The 19,897-nt window shown below is 40.7% G+C and overlaps 2 protein-coding genes across 10 annotated transcripts in view; one reads left to right on the top strand and one right to left on the bottom strand.

The window, feature by feature from the left end:
* DOCK7 (dedicator of cytokinesis 7) overlaps positions 1 to 19,897 on the top strand; it is a 150,343-nt gene that overhangs the window by 45,690 nt on the left and 84,756 nt on the right. The window lies entirely within an intron of this gene.
* Positions 8,884 to 19,220, bottom strand: ANGPTL3 (angiopoietin like 3). Its single transcript, XM_014075932.2, has 7 exons — positions 18,463 to 19,220; positions 15,908 to 16,018; positions 14,531 to 14,633; positions 12,333 to 12,446; positions 11,762 to 11,857; positions 9,921 to 10,193; positions 8,884 to 9,192 (listed from the first exon to the last, which is right to left on the bottom strand). The coding sequence occupies exons 1-7, from the start codon at positions 18,946 to 18,948 to the stop codon at positions 9,008 to 9,010; spliced, it is 1,368 nt and encodes a 455-aa protein (XP_013931407.2). The 5' UTR covers positions 18,949 to 19,220; the 3' UTR covers positions 8,884 to 9,007.

A 19,897-nucleotide genomic window follows, 5' to 3' on the forward strand; every position in this document is an offset into this window, starting at 1 on the left:
TGCTGGGAGGGCATTACCTTGGATGCCTGGGTCCTCCAAACCATCAGAATGGGGACTCCATCTGGAGTTCCATTCCCATCCACCCAGTAGATTCCGCACCTTTCCCTCCTCCAAGAACCCGGCTGAGTGCGCCCTCATGCACGAAGCTATTTGCCATCTTCTGGACATTAGTGCCATAGAACCGGTTACGGAGGAGGAGAAGGGATCAGGGTTCTATTCGCACCTTTTCCTAGTCCCCAAGAGTTCAGGGGGGTAGAGGGCCATCCTAGATCTCAAACTCCAGAATAGTCTACCAGAAGTTCAAGATGGCTTCCCTCAAGTCCCTCTTAGAAGGGGTCAGGCAGGGGGATTTCCTAGCCTCCATCAACCTCACGGAGGCCTACCTTCACATTATGATCGCCCCTGACCATTGCAGGTTCCTCAGGTTCTCATACCGGGGAGACCATTACCAGTATAGGGCCCTTCCCTTCAGTCTGGCCTCTGCCCCCAGGACCTTCACCAAGGTAATGGCCCACCTCCGTTCCTTCCTGGTTTGCCTCCACTGTTATTTAGATGACATCCTCGTCCTAGCCCCCTCAGCTCCCCGCGCAGAGAGGGATCTCAGTATCACCATCAGTACTTTGTCCTCCCTGGGGTTCTCGATTAACTTCGAGAAGAGCCACCTGACTCCCTCCACCAGGCTCCAACATCTGGGAACCATTATCAATTCAGTGGAGGGTAGGGTCTTCCTATCCCAGGAGCGCAGGGAACAGCATTGTGGAATTGGTTCAGGAGATTTGCAGGCTTCGATCTGTTCCCATAGATCTTCTCTCCAGGCTCCTCGGGAAGCTCATATCCTGCATCGGGATCATCCCCTGGGCTGGCCTTCACGCCAGAGATCTGCAGTGGTTCCTCCTCCCCCACCAGAGGAATGGAACAACCGACACAAGCTTCAAGGTCCTAGTGACCCCTCAGGTACTGCTCTCCCTCCGCTGGTGGAGGTCCCCCTCCCTGGCAAAGGGGTCTCTTTTCAGGGAACCGGACAGGCTGGTCCTCACCACGGATGAAGTCTGTTCGGCTGAGGGGCCCACCTGCAGTCCCAGTTGGCCCAGGGCCGGTGGACGCCGACAGACTTGCGGAAGAACATCAATTGGTTGGAGCTCAGGGCAATCCACTTAGCCCTTCGCCAGTTCAAACAGACAGTCGCCAGGAATCACATCTTGGTCCTGACGGACAACGTGGTGGCAAAGGCTCACGTAAACAAGCAGGGAGGCACTCACTCCGTGGCTCTTCACGACGAGGCAAAGCGCCTGGGTGCTGGGCGGAGCGGAACCTCCTGTCGATTCGAGTAGAGCACATCTCTGGAGTGGAGAACCAACAGGCGGACTGGCTCAGCAGGGAGACGGTGGACCACGGAGAGTGGCAACTTCATTCCAGCATCTTCGCACAGATCGGCCAGAGGTTTGGTCATCCGACGGTGGACCTCTTCGTCTCTCCATCGAACACTCAGGTTCCGAATTTCATATCCCAGTTCCCCACCCGGGGGGCTATGGACACCGACTCCCTATGCTGCAGGTGGCCGGCAGGCCTTCTGTACGCCTTCCCTCCACTTCCTCTTATTCCAGGGGTCGTGAGGAAGCTAGTGGCAGAGAGGGCAGAGATCATTCTAGTAGCCCCTCACTGGCCACGACAACCCTGGTTCGCGGACCTGGTGGAATTGTTGGTCCGCCCTTCCTGGCGTATTCCACAGGGGAGGGTGGAGCTGCGCCAGGGGAATCTGATCCACCCAGACCCGGAGTGGCTCAATCTGACCCGCCTGGCACTTGAGCGGGAGCAATTGAGGGTGTCCCAGATCTCTTCCAGAGTCATCAGCACCTTAGAGGCTTCTAGAAGGAGATCCACCACCTGCATTTACGACGCAACATGGACTGCCTTCACCAACTGGTGCCAACCCAGGCAGGTAGAACCTTCATCAGCCTCCGTCCCTCAGGTACTGGACTTCCTCCAGGAGGGCCTGGACAAAGGTTTTGCTCACAACACCCTACGCAGACAGGTATCGGCTCTAGCCACTATCCTTCCGGGGGGAGGGCTCCAAGTCCCTCTCCCAGGTCCCAGTCATCAAAAGATTCATCAAGGGGGCGACCAACCTCCGGCTTCCGGTGGTCCACCAGTTCCCCTCCGATTTGCCCACGATCCTCCAGGCACTCCTGGAGCCGCCCTTCAAACCCCTTAGAGAGGTTAGCCTTCAACTCCTCACCCTCAAGGTGATCTTCCTCGTGGCAGTCACCTCGGCCAGGAGGATTTCCCAGCTTAACGCTTTGTCCTCTAGGGCCGACCTCTGCACCTTTCACAACAACAGAGTCGTACTCAGGCTTGACCCAGCCTTCATGCCCAAGGTCAATTCCCCCTTTCACAGGGGGCAGGAGGTCATTCTCCCGGACTTCTGCCCTCATCCTTCTTCTGAGAAGGAAAGGTCCTGGCATCACTTAGACGTGAGAAGGGCCCTGCACATTTATCTCAAGCGCACAGCCCCCTTCAGACAGTCGGAGGCCCTCTTTGTCTCCTTCCACACCTTCCAAGGGCGCCAAGGTCTTGCCTACCACCACCAGCAGGTGGATTAGATTGGCCATCTCCAAGGCCTTCGAGGCTTGAGGGCTGCCCGTGCCACAGGACATTACTGCGCACTCCATGAGGAGCGTGGCTCCCTCAGCAGCCAGGGCCATCCAGGCTCCCATCGAGGACATCTGCAGAGCTGCAGCCTGGTCCTCTCCTTCACCCTTCATCAGGTATTACTGGTTAGATACGTATGCCTCGGCCGAGGCATCCTTCTGGAGGTGGGTTCTTCGGGGTGTCCTGGACACTCGGGGGACTCAGGCCCAATAATCCCTCCCATGGACATCTAGCTTTGGTATGTCCTATTCAGTGACTCCTTCCACAGCCCACCTCGGAGACTGTCAGTTGGTCCTACCTGAACTGCATGTGTCGAGGGTGGTGTGGGAGCAGTCACTTCCCGTCCTTCAGGCGCCAGCGCCGGGCCTGAGTAGGCAACCACAGACCATCCAGAGTTCAGGAAGGGAAGCTACCATTGGTTTTTTCTTCTCTTCCCTTCCAGGTTCTTCTTCCGAATCATCGGTTAATCTGGGGAGTCACCAGAAGCAACAGAGGGCGTGTCCTCAGATTTACCTCAGTCTCCAGGCAATTGGGCCGTAACAATACTCATTTAGTGACTGCTCCCACACCACCCTCGAGACATGCAGTTCAGATAAGACCAACTGACAATCTTTCTTCTAAAAGAAGAAAGTGGGCCCAAAAAGAATAGTTTTTCTAATGAACTTTCTAGTTTATCTGAATTTGTTGAGCTCTTAGCTAATCAAATTTGTGCATTGTTATTACCATTTTTGATGCGCCTTTTACCCAAAGGAAGAACAATATCATGTGCCTAGAATGGTATGTCAAAATTAAATCTTTGGTCTTCTCATTATAATCTTACTGAAAAACCACTTCAGTTTCGGTGTATCTATGTGTTGTGTATGCGTAAATACATGCACGCATGCCCCTTTGAACAGCGGTGGGATGGTTCAAGGTCACCCACCTGGCTTTGCGCTTATGTTAAGACTAGAACTCACATTTTCCCAATTGCTAGCTCAAAGTCCTCACCACTACATCAAAACTGTTTTTTTTCCTCTAGCTTAGCGCCTTGTCCATTAACATACAAATTATCAAAAAATGCAATAATTCTTCAAGAAACATTTTGCTAGGGAAGCTTGTGGAACAACCTTCTTGAAAACTTGAGAGTTCTTGGAGGGAGCAAGCCAAATTTCTAATTTCTGAAGGAGAAATTTAATCATCTTCAATGCCATATCAGGAAGAACGTTTGGGAGGCAATTTTATCTCTTACAACTATATATGTTTTAGAGATTAGGGAAGAGGGATAATAGTTGCAGTCAACCAACCATTAGGTAGTGTGTAATAAATCAATGCGAGTAAAAGTCCTAGCAAGGACAGAATGGTACCGAATAATATATCTATAATAAAATCATGAAAACTTTATGCCAGATTTTTTTTCTATTGAGGTTAAGGTTTACAACTGAATTATGTGTCACCTTTCAAAGAGAAGGAATAAACCACCAGTTACTTCGCGTACTGTATTCATTTAGTTGCAGATTAAAACTTCCTTCTCCTTTATATTTTCCAGATTGTTGCATAGTAATATAATGTGTTTACTCAAATAAGATTCTGGGGAGTAGACTTATATAGGAAAATATCCTATCCTCCAGATAAAGTTCCCCAATACCTGATATTTTAGGATACAACATTTGAATCAGAAAACCTAATTGCTAAAAGATGTTTCCTTGATTTAAAAGCACTGATTTCTAAATTTAAAACTGTTACATATTTTTGATTTAGGATTCTGCATTGTATGGGCATTTCATGTTGACTTTTAAAATCCTTCATTATAGATATAATATTTTAGTATCATATTGTTATGTAATTACCACCAAAGTTAGTTATTATTGTAAACTGAAAGATGGTATAAATGAAATATAGCTCTATAGTCTTTTTATTGAACTATTAAAATGATTCAGATGGGTACAGATTTTTAATTAGATAATACACAATTTTATAATGTAATTGCCCAGATAGAACGCTAATAATTCAGCCTAAAAATAAAATTCACATTCAAAAGGCACTTCTGTGAAGATCTGAACTGCAAGCATGAAACATATTTTGTATGCATTGTCTATTAACATACCATAGTTTTTCTTTTAGCAATGTGCATATTATCATAGCATATAATCTATGTTGTTGGCATGTATTAGAAAAAATATTTAGATGGGATGTATTGTTTACATCTATCTGAAATCCCTCTGAAAGCCCACTGATTAAAATAAAATTGCTGATGTAAATCTAAAGGTTGTTTTTCCACTTTAGCAAGTAATTTTCATGGTTTTATAAACCATCAGTTTGTTTTCAAAATACATTGCAGTTTATTTGTTCATCAAAAACACCAGTAATATTTTTTGCTTGATAGCTTTTTTTGCTTGATGTCATGAGACAATTTCTTACAGAACTATTTAAATTCAATTTGTCACAGGCCTAAATGTTTAACACTATTGTCGATATGAATTAGATAGACACCAGTACATTGATAAGGTTATGCCTATTTTATAGGAATATATATAGATAATGACATCAAAATACTGTAATTTATGATACTCTGATTCAAATTTGTATACTTCCAGTGACGTATAATTGGATTTGTTCTCACATTCAGGAGGAACTTTAGAAATGTATATATTTTTTAATTTAACAGCAAACCTGCTTATTTATTCCTTCATTCACTCCACTTGTTTACCTCCAGTTCATTTACAGATTTGTGGTGGTTTACCAAACAATCAACAAAAAAATTCATAAAGCAAGTTAACCATTTTCCGGTAGACTCGAGGGAGGGGAGACTCTTGGGATATTCTCACAGCCTGATTGATCCAAAGACTGAGGAAAATTTCTTTTAACTTCCTCCTTTCCCTTTTGGCTCCCAGTTCCTTTCAGTCTTTTGGTCCAAGCACTGCTTTTCGTTCCCAGAGAGAGTGAGTAAATTCTACTATTTAATTTGATTCGGTCTATTGGCTACTTTAAATTCCAAACCATTGAGCCGCGATCTTGCTGAGAAAAGGTCCTCCGTCTCACAGCAAGCCGAGGGAGAGCTAATTGACGTTCCGCTCTCTCACTGTGGATACCGGGAGCTCTGACCAGTCCCTGGAACTGTGGGGGTGTCAGACTCCGTTACGGCAGCTCTGCGGGAAGGGCTGCAGGCTAGAGGCGCCAATTGGGCTGTGGGCGGCTTTAATTAAAACAAGAAGCTGCTCCTGAACGCCATGGCAAGCAAATTCAAGCCGTGGCTGAAGAAACAAAGCCCTTTTTGGCGCGCAGAGACCTCTGGTGGCCATTTTGAAAGCACGCACGTGGAGACGGCCATTTTCTGGCCCTGGGCCATCTGCTTGCATCGCGGTTGGAGTCGGGCCGGCAAGGTTCAGCCTCGGCAGCCCAATACTTCCCGCAAGGCTCTTGCACCATCTGGTGGCTTCTAGGCAGAATAGCCTTTCCAGGACACGTGAGTGGCACCAATGGCAGATAGCAGGCTGGCCACTTCACAGGCCCCGGGGAGTGCCCTCAACAAGGCCGAGGAGAGAGAGATAGTTGGGCCCAGAATCAGGGCAGCAGCAGCTAAGCCTTCAGCATTCCAGCGCCCCTCTTGAGCAACCCAGAGGGATGAAAACCGGCATCAGCAGGCCCTGGAAAGGAGGATTGCTAGGGCAGAACACCAAGCCCAAGCCAACAAGCCCTCTTCTCCTATCAGATCCAGATCTCCTTTAATGCCGGGATCTAATCATTCGGCCTCTCCTCCCAGGAGGTTTAGCTCTTCTTCCCCTTCTGTCTCTCCCACTGGGGCACGCAGACAATCTGGTCTGGAAATTTCTCCATCCCCTCCTGTCTCTCCTCAAGGGCCCAGGGAGGTGGTTAGGGACCCCTTGGAGGGTTCATTTCGGGATTTCCTCCCTCCCTACACCCTAGCTCTGCAGGGTCCTGCCCCAGGACACTCTGAGGATGAGTTTGAGGATCTGGAGTTGCTCCTTGAGAGCATTAAGAGACTTATTTCCTCTGCCTCTGCAGTTTCCTTAAGGGAACAACAGTCTTCTAGGGAGCCTAGGCCCCAGGTTTCTCAACAGGCAAGGAGCTCTTCTGAACATAGATATCAATCTGCAAGACCCCCTTCTCTCTCAGTGGTTAGTGAGGGCTCAGTGTTAGGGGATGACCCTCGCCAGGACATGGGGCTTTCGGAAGACGAAAAGACTATTCTCCCGGACCCTCCAGCCTTTCCCAATCTCTTTGCTCCCCCCATGTTTAAACCTTTGTTACACAAAGCTAGGAAGACCATTAAGGTCGGAACAGGGGACCCTGCCATTCCTCCACCCAGAGACCCTAACATGGTCATGTTCTCTAATACAGCGACCAATAAGGTCCCTGCTCCTCTCCTTTTTCTAGAGGTGGTAAAGAATCAGTGGTCTCGCCCTTCCACCTTTCCCAATCCGCTTCTTCAACATGGAGCAGGCTTTTCCCCAGGCACTTCAATTGCCTAATGTGGACACCCCAGTAGCCACCCTTGCTAATTCCTTGTCTGTAGTGACAGGAGATGTGGCTGATAAGTTGAAACTGGAGGACAAGTGGGCAGAACTTACGTTACGTAAGAATTTCAATGCCTCTGTGTGGGCCATAAAATCTGCTACAGCTGCCTCCTATTTCAACCGATCAGCTGTCATGTGGCTTCACCAGTTCCAAGATCGCATTCCGGTTCAGGATGAGGGACTTCACCAAGATATTACAAAAATCATTGCTGCCACGCAGTTTTCTGCCGATGCCACCCTAGATGTCGTAAATACTCGTTCTGAGCCTCAGTGACCTCTAGGCGGTTATTATGATTACACAATTGGCAAATGGACAATAAGTCCAAGTGGAGCTTGGCAGCTGTCCCTCCCTCTCGTCTACCAAAAAGAAATGTTCAGGTAAGGACCAACATTCTTTCTGTACTATAATGTAGTTATCTATATTGTGATCTCAATAATTTATAATTTACAATTTTGAAATAACAAGGAACTACTTGAAGTTATCTTCTTAGTCGAAGCCAATTTTAAGAAGCCATTATGATACGAAGGCATTTATATTATTAGAAAAGTGAGGAGGAATATTAGGTACACAGTGAGAGGTTTCACTTACCTCAGAACTAGATAGTTACGTGCGCCACGGTGATATTTTTGACATTTCTCCTAAAGGGTGAATGTTGGGAGTGTCAGAGCAATACTCCAGGATTCCTAACTAGTTGGTTTACGTAAATACATGAACCCAATATATATAGACACCACAGCAAGACACCAGAGAGGGAACACAAAGCTAGGAAAGGCTGCTGTATATAGAAAAAAATGAATAAAGGGGTTCACTTTGCAGTGTTGTACAATCCCAATGGGATGGAATCAGTGTTCAGGTTCCAGCTGAACATTTTGAACATGAGGGCCATTTGTTTTATGTAATTCATTACAGTGGAAGGTCTTGCTTGGATTGGGGGGGATATAGGCATGTTATGAATAGAGCTGTATAGCATAACTTGCATATTCCCCCTTAAATCACTTCTGCTTTTAGGTTTCTCCATTGTTTCCTAATTAAGAGCTGGAAAATCCGGGGTCTATATTCCATATATAGTCAACCTCAGTCTCGGTAATCCTTTAATAGTTTCATTTAAAAAAAAATAAGAGAAGAAAATAGGTATGTTAAGCCTCTATTAAACTTCACAGTCCTATTTTTTTGTTGTTAAACAACTCAAAGGATACATTCCCTCTGTGGCTCCCAGATACAAAAAAGTTGCCCACATTTTGCTTTAGAGAACTGAAATAAAGCATTAAACTAAATAGAGGAGAAAAACAGCTTCCCCTGTGCCTAAAGCATTAAGATTGCTGCTGGCAATTCATTCCCCCCCCCAACAACTTCTGTTTGAAAATACACTGCTTGATCTCTGCCAAAGAAGTGAATAGAGACCGCTTCTATCCTTGGCAAAAATGAAAATAGTGACTCCTTGTCTGATTATTAGACTTTCTGTCTAATCCTGTGAGATAAAATATTTTTTTCCTATCACACACTTCACAGAAATGAAGCAGTGGCGATTCCCCTTCCCTTCCTAAGGCAAAATCTTGTGCCAAGGAAGGTGTGAGACATTTCAATTTTTCTTGCATTTCTTGAGGTAGCATTGATATTAAGAAATATTCTACTAAAATGGCCCTCAAAGAAAATAGTCCTTGTCTAACAACCTCTGCTTGTTTTTTGAGCATATGGAGCAGGACAAACCACACTGAGGTCTATAAGGAATAATATTATTATGGTTTGATTACATCCTTTATATGATTTTCTTTGTACACCAAAAAGGGCTGTCGCTGGATCCTGACTGAAGTAGTTTGCAATTTCTTAGGTAAACTGATAATGTTCAGTCAAATGTTTCCAAGTCTGTAGTATATATCATCAGTTTGGTTGACTTGAGGAGATAAGGTTTTCCTTTCTGAGGCTTCCAATACAATCCTTGTTTCCTCCTCTCTAATTTTCCTTTTGAGCTCGACCTGATGTATCTTCCATTCAGGTTTGTTTCTTCACATACATTGTACCACCAACCACCTGAAGGTGATAATAGAAACATCATTGAATTGATATACCAATATATTAATCACATGGTTAATAAATGAAACCTTTTAAGATAACTAGAAGTTGTTCCTGTAGGTCTGGGATTCCCACAAATGTCCTGCTTTAATAGTAGTTTATTTAACATGGTTTGGGATGAGTTCGGGGTTACAATTCTCATAGACCTAACTAATATGGCCTTTGGTCATAGTGGTGGCAGTGATGACAACAACTGTATTTTGAAGAAAACCTTTTCTAACCAGGTTATCTGGAGACAATGACATGTTCAGGAGAACTTCAGGATAATGCTTTCTGTGCTGATAGTGTAACGTAATATAATTGGATATTTTTAAAAAAATTATCTCAATCTGTGGAAAGCTATAATGTGAAACAAAGGATATAACATTGGGTTGTCTATTATGTACTAGATTTTTGCATGCAATAAACTTTTTTTTAATTGAAGGGACATTTAGTCCTCTTTCATATATACTCTTTGATTTTTTCCTTCATTTGTTTCCTGTCTCCTTTCCCTCCCTCCCTCCCTCCCTCCCTCCCTCCCTCCCTCCCTCCCTCTCTCTCTCTCTCTCTCTCTCTCTTTCTCTTTTATAATACTATATTAGTATTTTATTCTTAGCATAGTAAATTTATGAAACTCTTATCCTTTGCCACTTTCCCCCCGGATTATAAGAAAACTTAAAACACTGGCATATACAGAAAATATTTACCTGAGTCACTTTCTGTGCAGTTAAGCTTTCTTTCAGTGCTGTTGCTATGATCTTTAGTAGAAAATTTAATTTCTTTCTGTTCAGGTAGAGCATTTGGAATATTCCCAGTAATTCTAGAGAGAAAGAGCGCGTAATCTCTGTCTGGACCTCCCATTTTGAATGTATACTCAATATAACGTTTGTTAGCTCTCCAATCTTCAAGCTCAATACGCAAAATGTAGTCAGCTTGATCTACAATGGAATAGATCTTTTGAAGGCCCAGCCAAAATTCTCCTGAAAATACAAGTGGACAAACAGAATGATTAAGGCAGATCTGAGGGGAAGATGCAAACTTTAGTGCTATATTTGAGAATTTGATGAATTCAGTGGTGGGTTTCAAAATTTTTTAGAACCTCTTCTGTAAATGTGGCCTGCTTTGTGGGAATGGCTTGCCGGCCATGTGATTGGGTGGGAGTGGCTTGCCAGCCATGTGACTGAGTGGGAGTGGCTTGCCAGCCATGTGACTGGGTGGGCATGGCCAACTTGTAACATGTGGTGAAACTCACTTAGCAACACTCTTGCTTAGCAACCAAAATGTTGGCTCAGAAACTCATTTGAAGCACACAAGTCTTAAAGCTGTCAAGTTACAAGACCCTTGCAACCCCAGGGGTGTTCAAACTTGACAGCTTTAAGACTTGTGGACTTCAACTCCCAGAATTCCTCCTCCAGTCACGTTGGCTCAGGAACTCTGGCATTGAAATGTGCAAGTCTTAAAGTTGTCGTTACAAGACCCTTGCACCCCTAATCCTTTAGAAAAAAAATCAAACTTGACAGCTTTAAGACTTGAGGACTTCAACTCCCAGAATTCCTCTTCTTGCTCTTCATCTTGATGATGTGCGGATGGGCGGGGGCAGGCAGCTGGAACCAGTTCTAAATGGCACTGTAGATTTGTGGAACCTCTTCTATAGAAGAGGTTAGAACTGGCAGGAACCCACCCCTGGATGAATTGTATATATGAATATATACTATAATCCTTGAGGGGAGGAAATACCTTTAATGGATAATGGGTAGTTTCATTTATAACATTACGCCACACATAAATTTAGCATTTTAAGTGGACGGAGAATAGCATAAACTTGAGGAATAAATCTCATTGAACAAGCATGTTTAAGAGAAACAGAGAAAAACATTTCTTAACAAAATAGTTTTGAACCAAATAGCTGCATGAGTCTGCTCAGCAAGAACAACAGTCTTGCAACTTTTAAAAACCATATAAGGAATTTCAGTGAATCAAGTTATTCTTCATTAATTTATTGTTATATGTTGCAAATTAGCCATTAATATTATAATGTATGGCTTTGATCTTGCTCATGTAGGTGTTGCAGACCTTTCTAATTTGAAATTTGTTTTTGATGACTCAGGTTCCAGAATCTTTTTCCTTATTTCTGTTCTATACTATTTCCATGAAATGAAAATTTAAACCCTAACATTCCATTTCTTTCTCACTGAAAATCTTAGAAAGTACGGTAACTGAACATATTGCATGGATGCCTCTTTCAGAAATCTTTGTAGCATATGAATTAATAGAATCCATTCAAATCTACATTTGTGACTAACTAGATCTGGTCTTGTTTAAATCAAAATTATTTAAATGTACTTGTAATAATTTATATGACTGCTGCCCTAGGCTTAGGAATTTAAATAGACAAGGTTGAAGGGAGGAAAAACAATAAACAATTCTGAGACTAACTACTGCGACCAAATAAGGAATCTCATTTACCAATGTCCAAGGTTTTTCTCCCCCTCTCAAAATCTATAGTCAACAAACATGTTACTTTGAGTAAACTGGAAAATATATTTACCATCAAGATTACCAAACCCATCTATGTAGCTCTCCCAAGTTTGGTTGAAATCTACTGATCCATCGGATCTCTTCTGAATAATTGTCCATGGGTTTTCTGTGGATGAAGATGATAAATTATTAATACAACCATTTGGTTGTTTAAAATCATTTTTAGAGCTTGCAAAGTATATATTATATCTCTGTATTAATGCTGTACATCAGATCATATGCAGAAGAGAACTGGAATACACTTAAACAAAACTATTGGCACAATGTTGACTGACTTTGCATTTCTGCATAAACGTCAATCTATCCAATTTAGTCTCTATTCAGAGACAATTATAATATGCATTTGTCTAACCCAATTAAACGATGACAATGATTTACCTATTTTCTAAAATAAACAACAACCAAGGGTAGTTAGAAATCCAAATACCTCATTGCTAACTATTATTTGATTAAAATTGCATTCTCAGCAAATAAGAATAGTGACAGCAAGTTTGTTTAATAAATATATGAAGAAGTCAGCAGTTTGCAAAAGGTAAGAATTAGTTTTTTAAAAAGAATACTGCTAATGTAATGGGCCATACCTCCTTCCATTTCACAATAAACATTAAATGCTTTGGATCCATTGGGCTTAATAGAATAAATGCCATTAGATCTTTCCCCTGTGTTGTAAATCCAAGTACAATCAGTAGCATTACCTAAAAGAGACAGAAATTTAGGGAAATCTATGCAATTTTTCAGAATGTATATTACTTTTTTGAGCTGTCATTTAAACAAAATTTGAATTTATTTAAGATTTTTTAAATTTGGAAATATAGGCTTATGAAAACAACATTTACATATACTCTTGAGATAGAAATTTCGAAGGTGGAAGTGATGGAAGAATATCAATACTAAAGTCTTGGGTGGAATATTTGTATCCATTCTTTTTAACATCAGGTTTGGTTAATTAGTTCTTTATTAAGGTCACTGACCAAAATTCTGCAAATTAACAAGGAAATAAACATTTTTTCCAGTTAATAAAATCTAAGCATAAAATTTTAACAAGTTCATTAAGGTAATCAACATAAGTTGAGTTTTATATAGTGTAAAATTTGCTACATTTAAGGAAATTGAATTATACTGTTCTGTACCTAAAATAAATCAGAATTATCTGGGTTCTTTGTCAGATAAGGGAGTTACGAAATAGGTTCTTGCATCCATATAAAGGGAGCTATGAGAATATGGGCAATGTATTCTGTAGAGTATTCTTCACAAAGGCACCGTCTTACCTTTCCATGGGAACAATTATTAGGAAATATTACACATGCTAATATTAGCCCTCTGGAGTTTGGGAACAGTTACCTGATTGAAATATCTTGTGGAATAAAAAAAAGGACAACAAGTGGTCCTCACTGAATGTTCATTCAGTGACCATTCAAAGATATATGACAGTGTTGAAAAATGAGATTACAACTAGTCCTCAAACTTGCAGTATCTTCAAAGTCATTCACATGGTTCTAATTTGGAAATTTGGCAATCAGTATGGATTCACTGTAGTCACAGTGTCTCATGGTCATCATTTGTGATCTTCTCCACCGGCTTCCAACAAGCAAAGTAAATGCGGAAGCTGACAGGAAGTTGCTTGTCATGACCACATAACACTGCACTTAATTTCCCACAGTGAGTTGCTTAATGACTGCAGCCAAAACTAATGGCTTAAGTTGGGTGCAGTCATGTGATATATAGCAGTGATTAAAAACATAATAATTACAAGCAATTTTGATAAAAGCAGCATCAGGAAATCACAGGATGGCTATCCTAAAGCGAAGAGAACTCTCCCCCTCACTTGCCGCCCTAACTTCCAAAAGGTTTTAGTGAAGAAGTAAGACAGGTCTGTCTGATAGCATGAAGGAGATCAAGGTTCTCTGGAATTGTAGAGACAAACAAGGAGTCCTCTGATTTTAGTGGATTTACAGTTTGATATGGAATAGACAGCCTTTCAAATGTCCTAACTCCAAGCCATTCCTATTTGTGGTCAAAGCTATGGTTTTCTGGTTTTAACCTGTGGCTAAAAATTAGACAATCAGAAAGTCTGGATTAATTAAAACAAATGCCTTTGAATTATGGTGGTGGAGAAAATTGTTGAAAATTCCTCTTTGTAAAAAGAAAAATAATTCAGTTCTAGATGAAATGAAACCAGATTGCTTTCTGGAAGCCCTGAAAGAGCTAAACCTTCAGTATTTTGGTCACATAATATGAAGATAAAGAGTCATTGAAGAAAATCCAGATTACTCGTAAAAATCAAAGGCATTTGAAAAAGAACCAGAGAGAAGATAATGTGCTACTGTAACAGAAGTACAAGCTTTAAAAAAAATCCAAAGAAGCCATTACTGGCAGACAAAATAATGTTCAAGTCATGAATAGAAAACAACAAACCATTCAGGACTTTGAAGATCTTTGCCAAAACTTCGAATTGTACCCAGAAAATAGCAGATGCTAGCATTGCTGTTTCAATAAGAGAATCATGGAAGATTGAATAGAATGCCTTGTTTTAGAGGAAAGGACTAACAAGAACACAAACTTATTTTAGGAGATAGGCAAGACACAACATTTTATTTCAGATCTCACTTTTATTCTTAAGTAAATGCTTTTTAGTGTTGTTGAAAGAATAATAAGCAAAATCGAATCTGTTTGTTACATACATACTATCACTATCAAAGCATACACCAGAACAATATTCTAAAATAGTGCTGTATTCCAAACATTAGAATTACTTTAAAAAAATCCATAAGCACATTACCTCTAGAATTGCTATTTTTAGCTGTTTTTTTCAGTTTAGGATGTCTGTCATCTTCCATTGCAGAAAATAATTGCGAGTCCTCTTGAAAATTGGGGCTGCTTATCTGAAAATAGAAAGAAATTACATCTTCATCTGTACTTCATTAGGTTACCTGTTCACAGAACAGTTTGAAGTTCAAATGAACGCACTAGGGTTGGACTGGGGAGGGCAGAATAAGAGTCCCTTTATCTTCATTGGCCACGAAAAAATTTGGGGACAAAAATTCTTGCATGTGTCTGTTCTGACCACCTATGTTACCTATAGAGTTGTAATATAAAATTATGAAGCTACTTATGAATGATGAAAGCTATGTCTTCTGCCAAAGAAAAGTTACCAGAAAGATCAAACACCATGGAAAAAATTATCTTTGACTAGAGACAGCAGTATCAACCGTGTCATGTGAAGAAGTTAAACATAGTCATTTTAGGACAAAAAAATCTGGAGAAAAGTAACTCCCTGCTCCCATCTAGTAGTTATTCAAATATTTGCAGCATCTAGTCGTTATTCAAATATTTGCAGATTTGGATCTGGTAGATTAAGATAGCTTCCTTCAACCAATACAATGAGTAGTGAATTCTTTCATTTAGAAAACACTAGACTTTTTTCAAGAGCTGCATGGATGGTACACATGCTAATACATAAATCATAATTTATTTAGACCAGAGGTCAGCAACCCGCAGCTCTGGAACCTCATGTGGCTCTTTCATCCCTCTGCTGTGGCTCCCTGTAACAGTCGGCTCCACAATAGTTAGGGTTTTCGGTTAGGACAGGTGGAGGAAAAAGGATGCTGCGCTAGGAGGAGACTCTGGTGGGGGGACCGGATTTCCAGTCGGCTCCAGAACTAAACGGGGAGCTTCCAGTTAGGACTTTTGTGACTCTTTGAGTGTTTAAGCCAACCCCTGACCTAGACAATGACTGAATTCACATAATTTGTTGACCAAACAAACCAAATAATAACTTGCATGATGTATGAACCCCGTCACTGAATCCTCTTGTGTTACACACAAAATGAAATCTGTAATCCTAAACATACCTTCTGGTGAAGCTCATTTGAACCCAGTAAGACTTAAACACGCATAAGAATCTTTTGAATTCTCACATTAAATATGTCAAACTCAAGTATGGTTAGAGTTCTCAATCCTGGCTCCCTAAATAGTTGTACCTTGGTTTTTTTGACTGTTGGTAAACTTGATCTTTCATCTGAAATTATGATACATTTTGGAAGTTTATGTATAAAAACTTTCTGGAAGCTGCAGTTTTCTTTCTTTCTTATAAGTCAGTTAGCCCATTGAAATTGCCCCCAGATTACAGATGGCCATTAATATTCAACAAATTTACCTTTTCTTCCAGGTCCTGTATTTGCCCTTGCTGTTTTGTGAGCTGATCATGTTGTAGTTGAACAATTTTGAGAAGGTGTTTGAGCTGGCCATCTTGCTGTTCAACAAAATTCTATAGGAAAAGCGAAAACAATAGTTTAGACCTAAAGGATCATAATCTGAAGCATAAAATGTCTCCATATTACTTTTTGCAGTAGTGTATGTAATTTCTATCATATCTTGGCCAGTATGTCCTTAAGTCATCTCAACACATGTTGAAAATAATCATTGTCAAATATATAGGGAAGGCATCAACTTTAAGAAATTGACATAGGCTAGCATAGCAAGCTTTCCCTAAAATGCAGTCTTCTGAAGTTAATGGATGAAAAATGAGGATAGTATGTGTTGTATTGATAGATTATGTGTCATCATTTTGCTGTCGTTTAGTGATCACTTAGGTAACTCTCTTCAGAATCATCAGTCCCCATCTGGCCTTTCAAGCCTTCAAATAACACTATCCATTATCTCTGTAATCAAGTCTATTTTATTGCTGTCATTCTTGTCTCTTTCCTTCCCCTTTCCTAGTATTGTAGTCTTTCAAGAATCCTAATGTTCCAAGACATGATACTTTGAACCTGATCATCTTCTATTCCATGTTGGCCTGCAATCTGCAGTGAATAATTCTAAGCATTGTGAAGAACGTAAATATATATTGTGTGATAGTGTGCACATTCAGCTAAGTTTCCTTTTGACTGACTTCTTTCTAATCTTAGCATCCAATTTGAGGCAGAAACCTCCTTCTGAGTTTAGAGATCTTTTGGAAGATTTTTGTTTATTTATGCCCATCTTCCTTTATGTTCTTGCCAGTTTCCATCATTTCTTCTGACATCCAGTTTGCTTTCTTCTGATTCTCGGCCTTGGCAATCTCTTTTCAAATTCATCCTTAAAAAATTATTTTGATTAGATTCCTTATTCTTCTGGTTCTTTCTCAATGAGGTTCAGGACTTCAAAGCAGTTCCTCATGTTGTCCTTGCTAATGGTGCTGAAGATTATATCATGGAAATGGATTGGCTTATTTGTTCCATTTTAATTTGACTTGGACATGAGCAGTTTGTGATCTGTTCCACAATCAGCCTTAATCATGTCATTATAATTGAGCTGTTCCATCTTCTTACATAGAGATCATTTTGATTGAAGACTCTGATGATGAAGAACTCATTGGATTGCCAGAAATAGGTACATTGGTCTCCTGCTTCATTTCTCTTTCCTAGGCCATTCAGTTCAATTATATTTTTCTCTTCAGTATTTCCAACTTCGGCATTCAAGTCTCCAGCCTGTTGCTTAAATATTCTATTGTTTAGGTTGAACTTTATCACAAAACCCATCAGCCGCCTCTTCCTCTGTTTCAATGGTTAGTATCTGAATTTGATAATCATATTAAAAAGTTGTCCATAAAGTCCAGAAGATGTTATTCAATTGTCGACTGCATTGTACCCAAGTGCTATCTTTGATATATCTTTCCTGACAATAAAAGCATTGTTTTTAGATATTTATATGTTCAGTTTTCGGCAGCTTTTTCACATTTCAGAGCAGTAAACAGTATGATTTGGTAATTGAAACTGTACACTTCTAGTCCATTTCACCTGATGGCTAAAATATCAGTAGATGTACCTTAATTACGCTGTATCTCAGAAATGTATTCTTAATGCTTGCTGTAGAGGTAAGCAAATGTTATATTCTTATTTTTAAAATGATCTTTCAAACCAACTTCAGTATATAAAATCAGATTAACAATTTTAAGATGCAATTTTTATGCCTGGAATAGAGCTGTAGGTTTGTATTTGAATTTGAATTGAATTTGTAAAAGTGAAGGAATGCCAATTTCTTCCTTATGAACCATACAAATGAATGATTGAAAAAGCATATAACTATAAACATTATGGGGTGAAAGAAAAGGCAGTTTGCTAACTTCATTTTCTTTTTGACATAAAATTATCATTTGTTAATTACTTGTTTTAGTCTAAATCTTCACAGTTAAGCCAAGCTCTCAAAATAAAAGTAATAACTTGTACATATGTTAAAAAGGAAAACCATCAGAGCAAATTTATTTCAAGAAACAGTCATTACTTTGAAGATTATTATTTTAAAGACTTTTTACATGCTACACATTCCTTTAATGGCTATGGGTAGCATTCAAAGCACAATAAAGCAGCATTAAGGAAAAAGCCGAGGTGGCACAGTGTTAAATGCAGCACTGCAGGCTACTTCAGCTGACTGCAGTTCAGCAGTTCGGCTGTTCAAATCTCACCGGCTCAGGGTTGACTCAGCCTTCCATCCTTCCGAGGTGGGTAAAATGAGGACCCGGATTGTTGTTGGGGGCAATATGCTGACTCTGTAAACCGCTTAGAGAGGGCTGAAAGCCCTATGAAGCGGTATATAAGTCTAACTGCTATTGCTATTCTTTAAAATGCAGCACATTAGTCCAGCAGCAACAGAAATGACTAAATCTTTTTGAATTATCATTGCACAAAATACAATTTACTTTGGCAACACTCAGTATGTTTCATTTCTACTTACTTTAAGTGAGGCAATTTCTCTTGGCTCATGGATATCAAGCTGGGTCTGTACAAGTTCAGTTATTTTTTCTTCTAGTTTCCCTACTTTATTCTTCAGTTGAATCTTCTCGATGGCAAGGACGTCTATTTTGGAATTAAGCTGCAAAGATACATTTCTCATCTCTTCTTCAGTTGATTGCAATTTAGTTGTGGCTTTTTTTAACTGCTGCTCTTCTTCTTTCATTTCATTGGTTTGTTGCAAGATATCAGAAAAAGATCGGTCAAAAATGTTAAGCCTTTGAAAGATGTCATCCATTTGGGTTTTGGTTTTGATCACAAAGTCCTGAAGGCCACGCCCAAGCTGGAGTAGTCCAGTGGCCAGCAAATGCACATCATCAGACATAGCAAATCTTGACTTAGGCTCAGCAATTGCTGATTCCAAGTGATCGTCTAGTCTACCTGAAATTACTAGAGAAATCATAAAGACCAATACTAGAATAATTTTCATGTTCTTTCTGCTTAGAAAAGAAATGTCTCCCTTTGCTATTTGTCTTTCTCTGGGAGAGTTCTAGTATGCCTATAAATACACATAGCATGTTCAGTCCTAAAAAAAAAATAATCAAGTTGAGGTAGTTGATAATTAAACCTGAATGAATGTAACCTGTGTCCTGTTTAGGCTCTTTGAGCCCATCTGATGAACTTTTCCTGATAGCAAATGTTATGCTAAGTGTAAATAAGGCTTACCTTTAAAGATGACTTGGAACATTCAATTGATGTAGAACTTGGCAACTTGAGCGTGGCTGTCAGTTTACATGGCACACATATTATGCCAGCTGTGCTATTTTAACTTTGAAAGCTTTGAGCAATTTGGAATAACTGATACAGACCATGCCATGTCCACTCATTTATTGTCACACATGTGGTTCCAGATGTACAACAGAGGTCTTTCTTTTTACCCTTGTAAAAAGTGTACAGGGATCAGCAACCTTAAACACTCAAAGTGCCACAAAGGTCCTAACCGGAAGCCCGCCATTCACTTCTGCAGCTGACCAGAAGTCCAGTTCCCCCACCGTAGAGTCTCTTCCTGTCCTAACCAAAAGCCCAATCAAGTATGGAGCCAACCAGAAAACGAACCTCTTGCCAAAGAGTCTCATCCTGGCACGCTGTGCTTTTTCTCCCCTTAACCAGAATCGCCTCTCAAAATTGTGGTGGTGATAGGGAGCTGCAGCAGAGTGATGAAAGAGCCACATGTGGCTCCAGAGCTGCGGGTTGCTGACCCATGGTCTAACCTAAGCATATAAGATGGTCGTCATGAAGGACAGGAGCAGTGACCCACATCTTTGGGATATATAATTAGGGTTTTCAAACCCTATTTTTGCTTCAAATATGGATATAATTGTTGCTTTATTATTTTGACTGTCCCAGCTCATCTATTATTCAGCAAATGAGTGTTAATA

This window comes from Thamnophis sirtalis, unplaced genomic scaffold (assembly GCF_051295495.1).
Source record: "Thamnophis sirtalis isolate CommonGarterSnake01/CBP01778 unplaced genomic scaffold, rThaSir2_p1.2 scaffold_7, whole genome shotgun sequence".
Taxonomy (NCBI): Eukaryota; Metazoa; Chordata; class Lepidosauria; order Squamata; family Natricidae; genus Thamnophis; species Thamnophis sirtalis.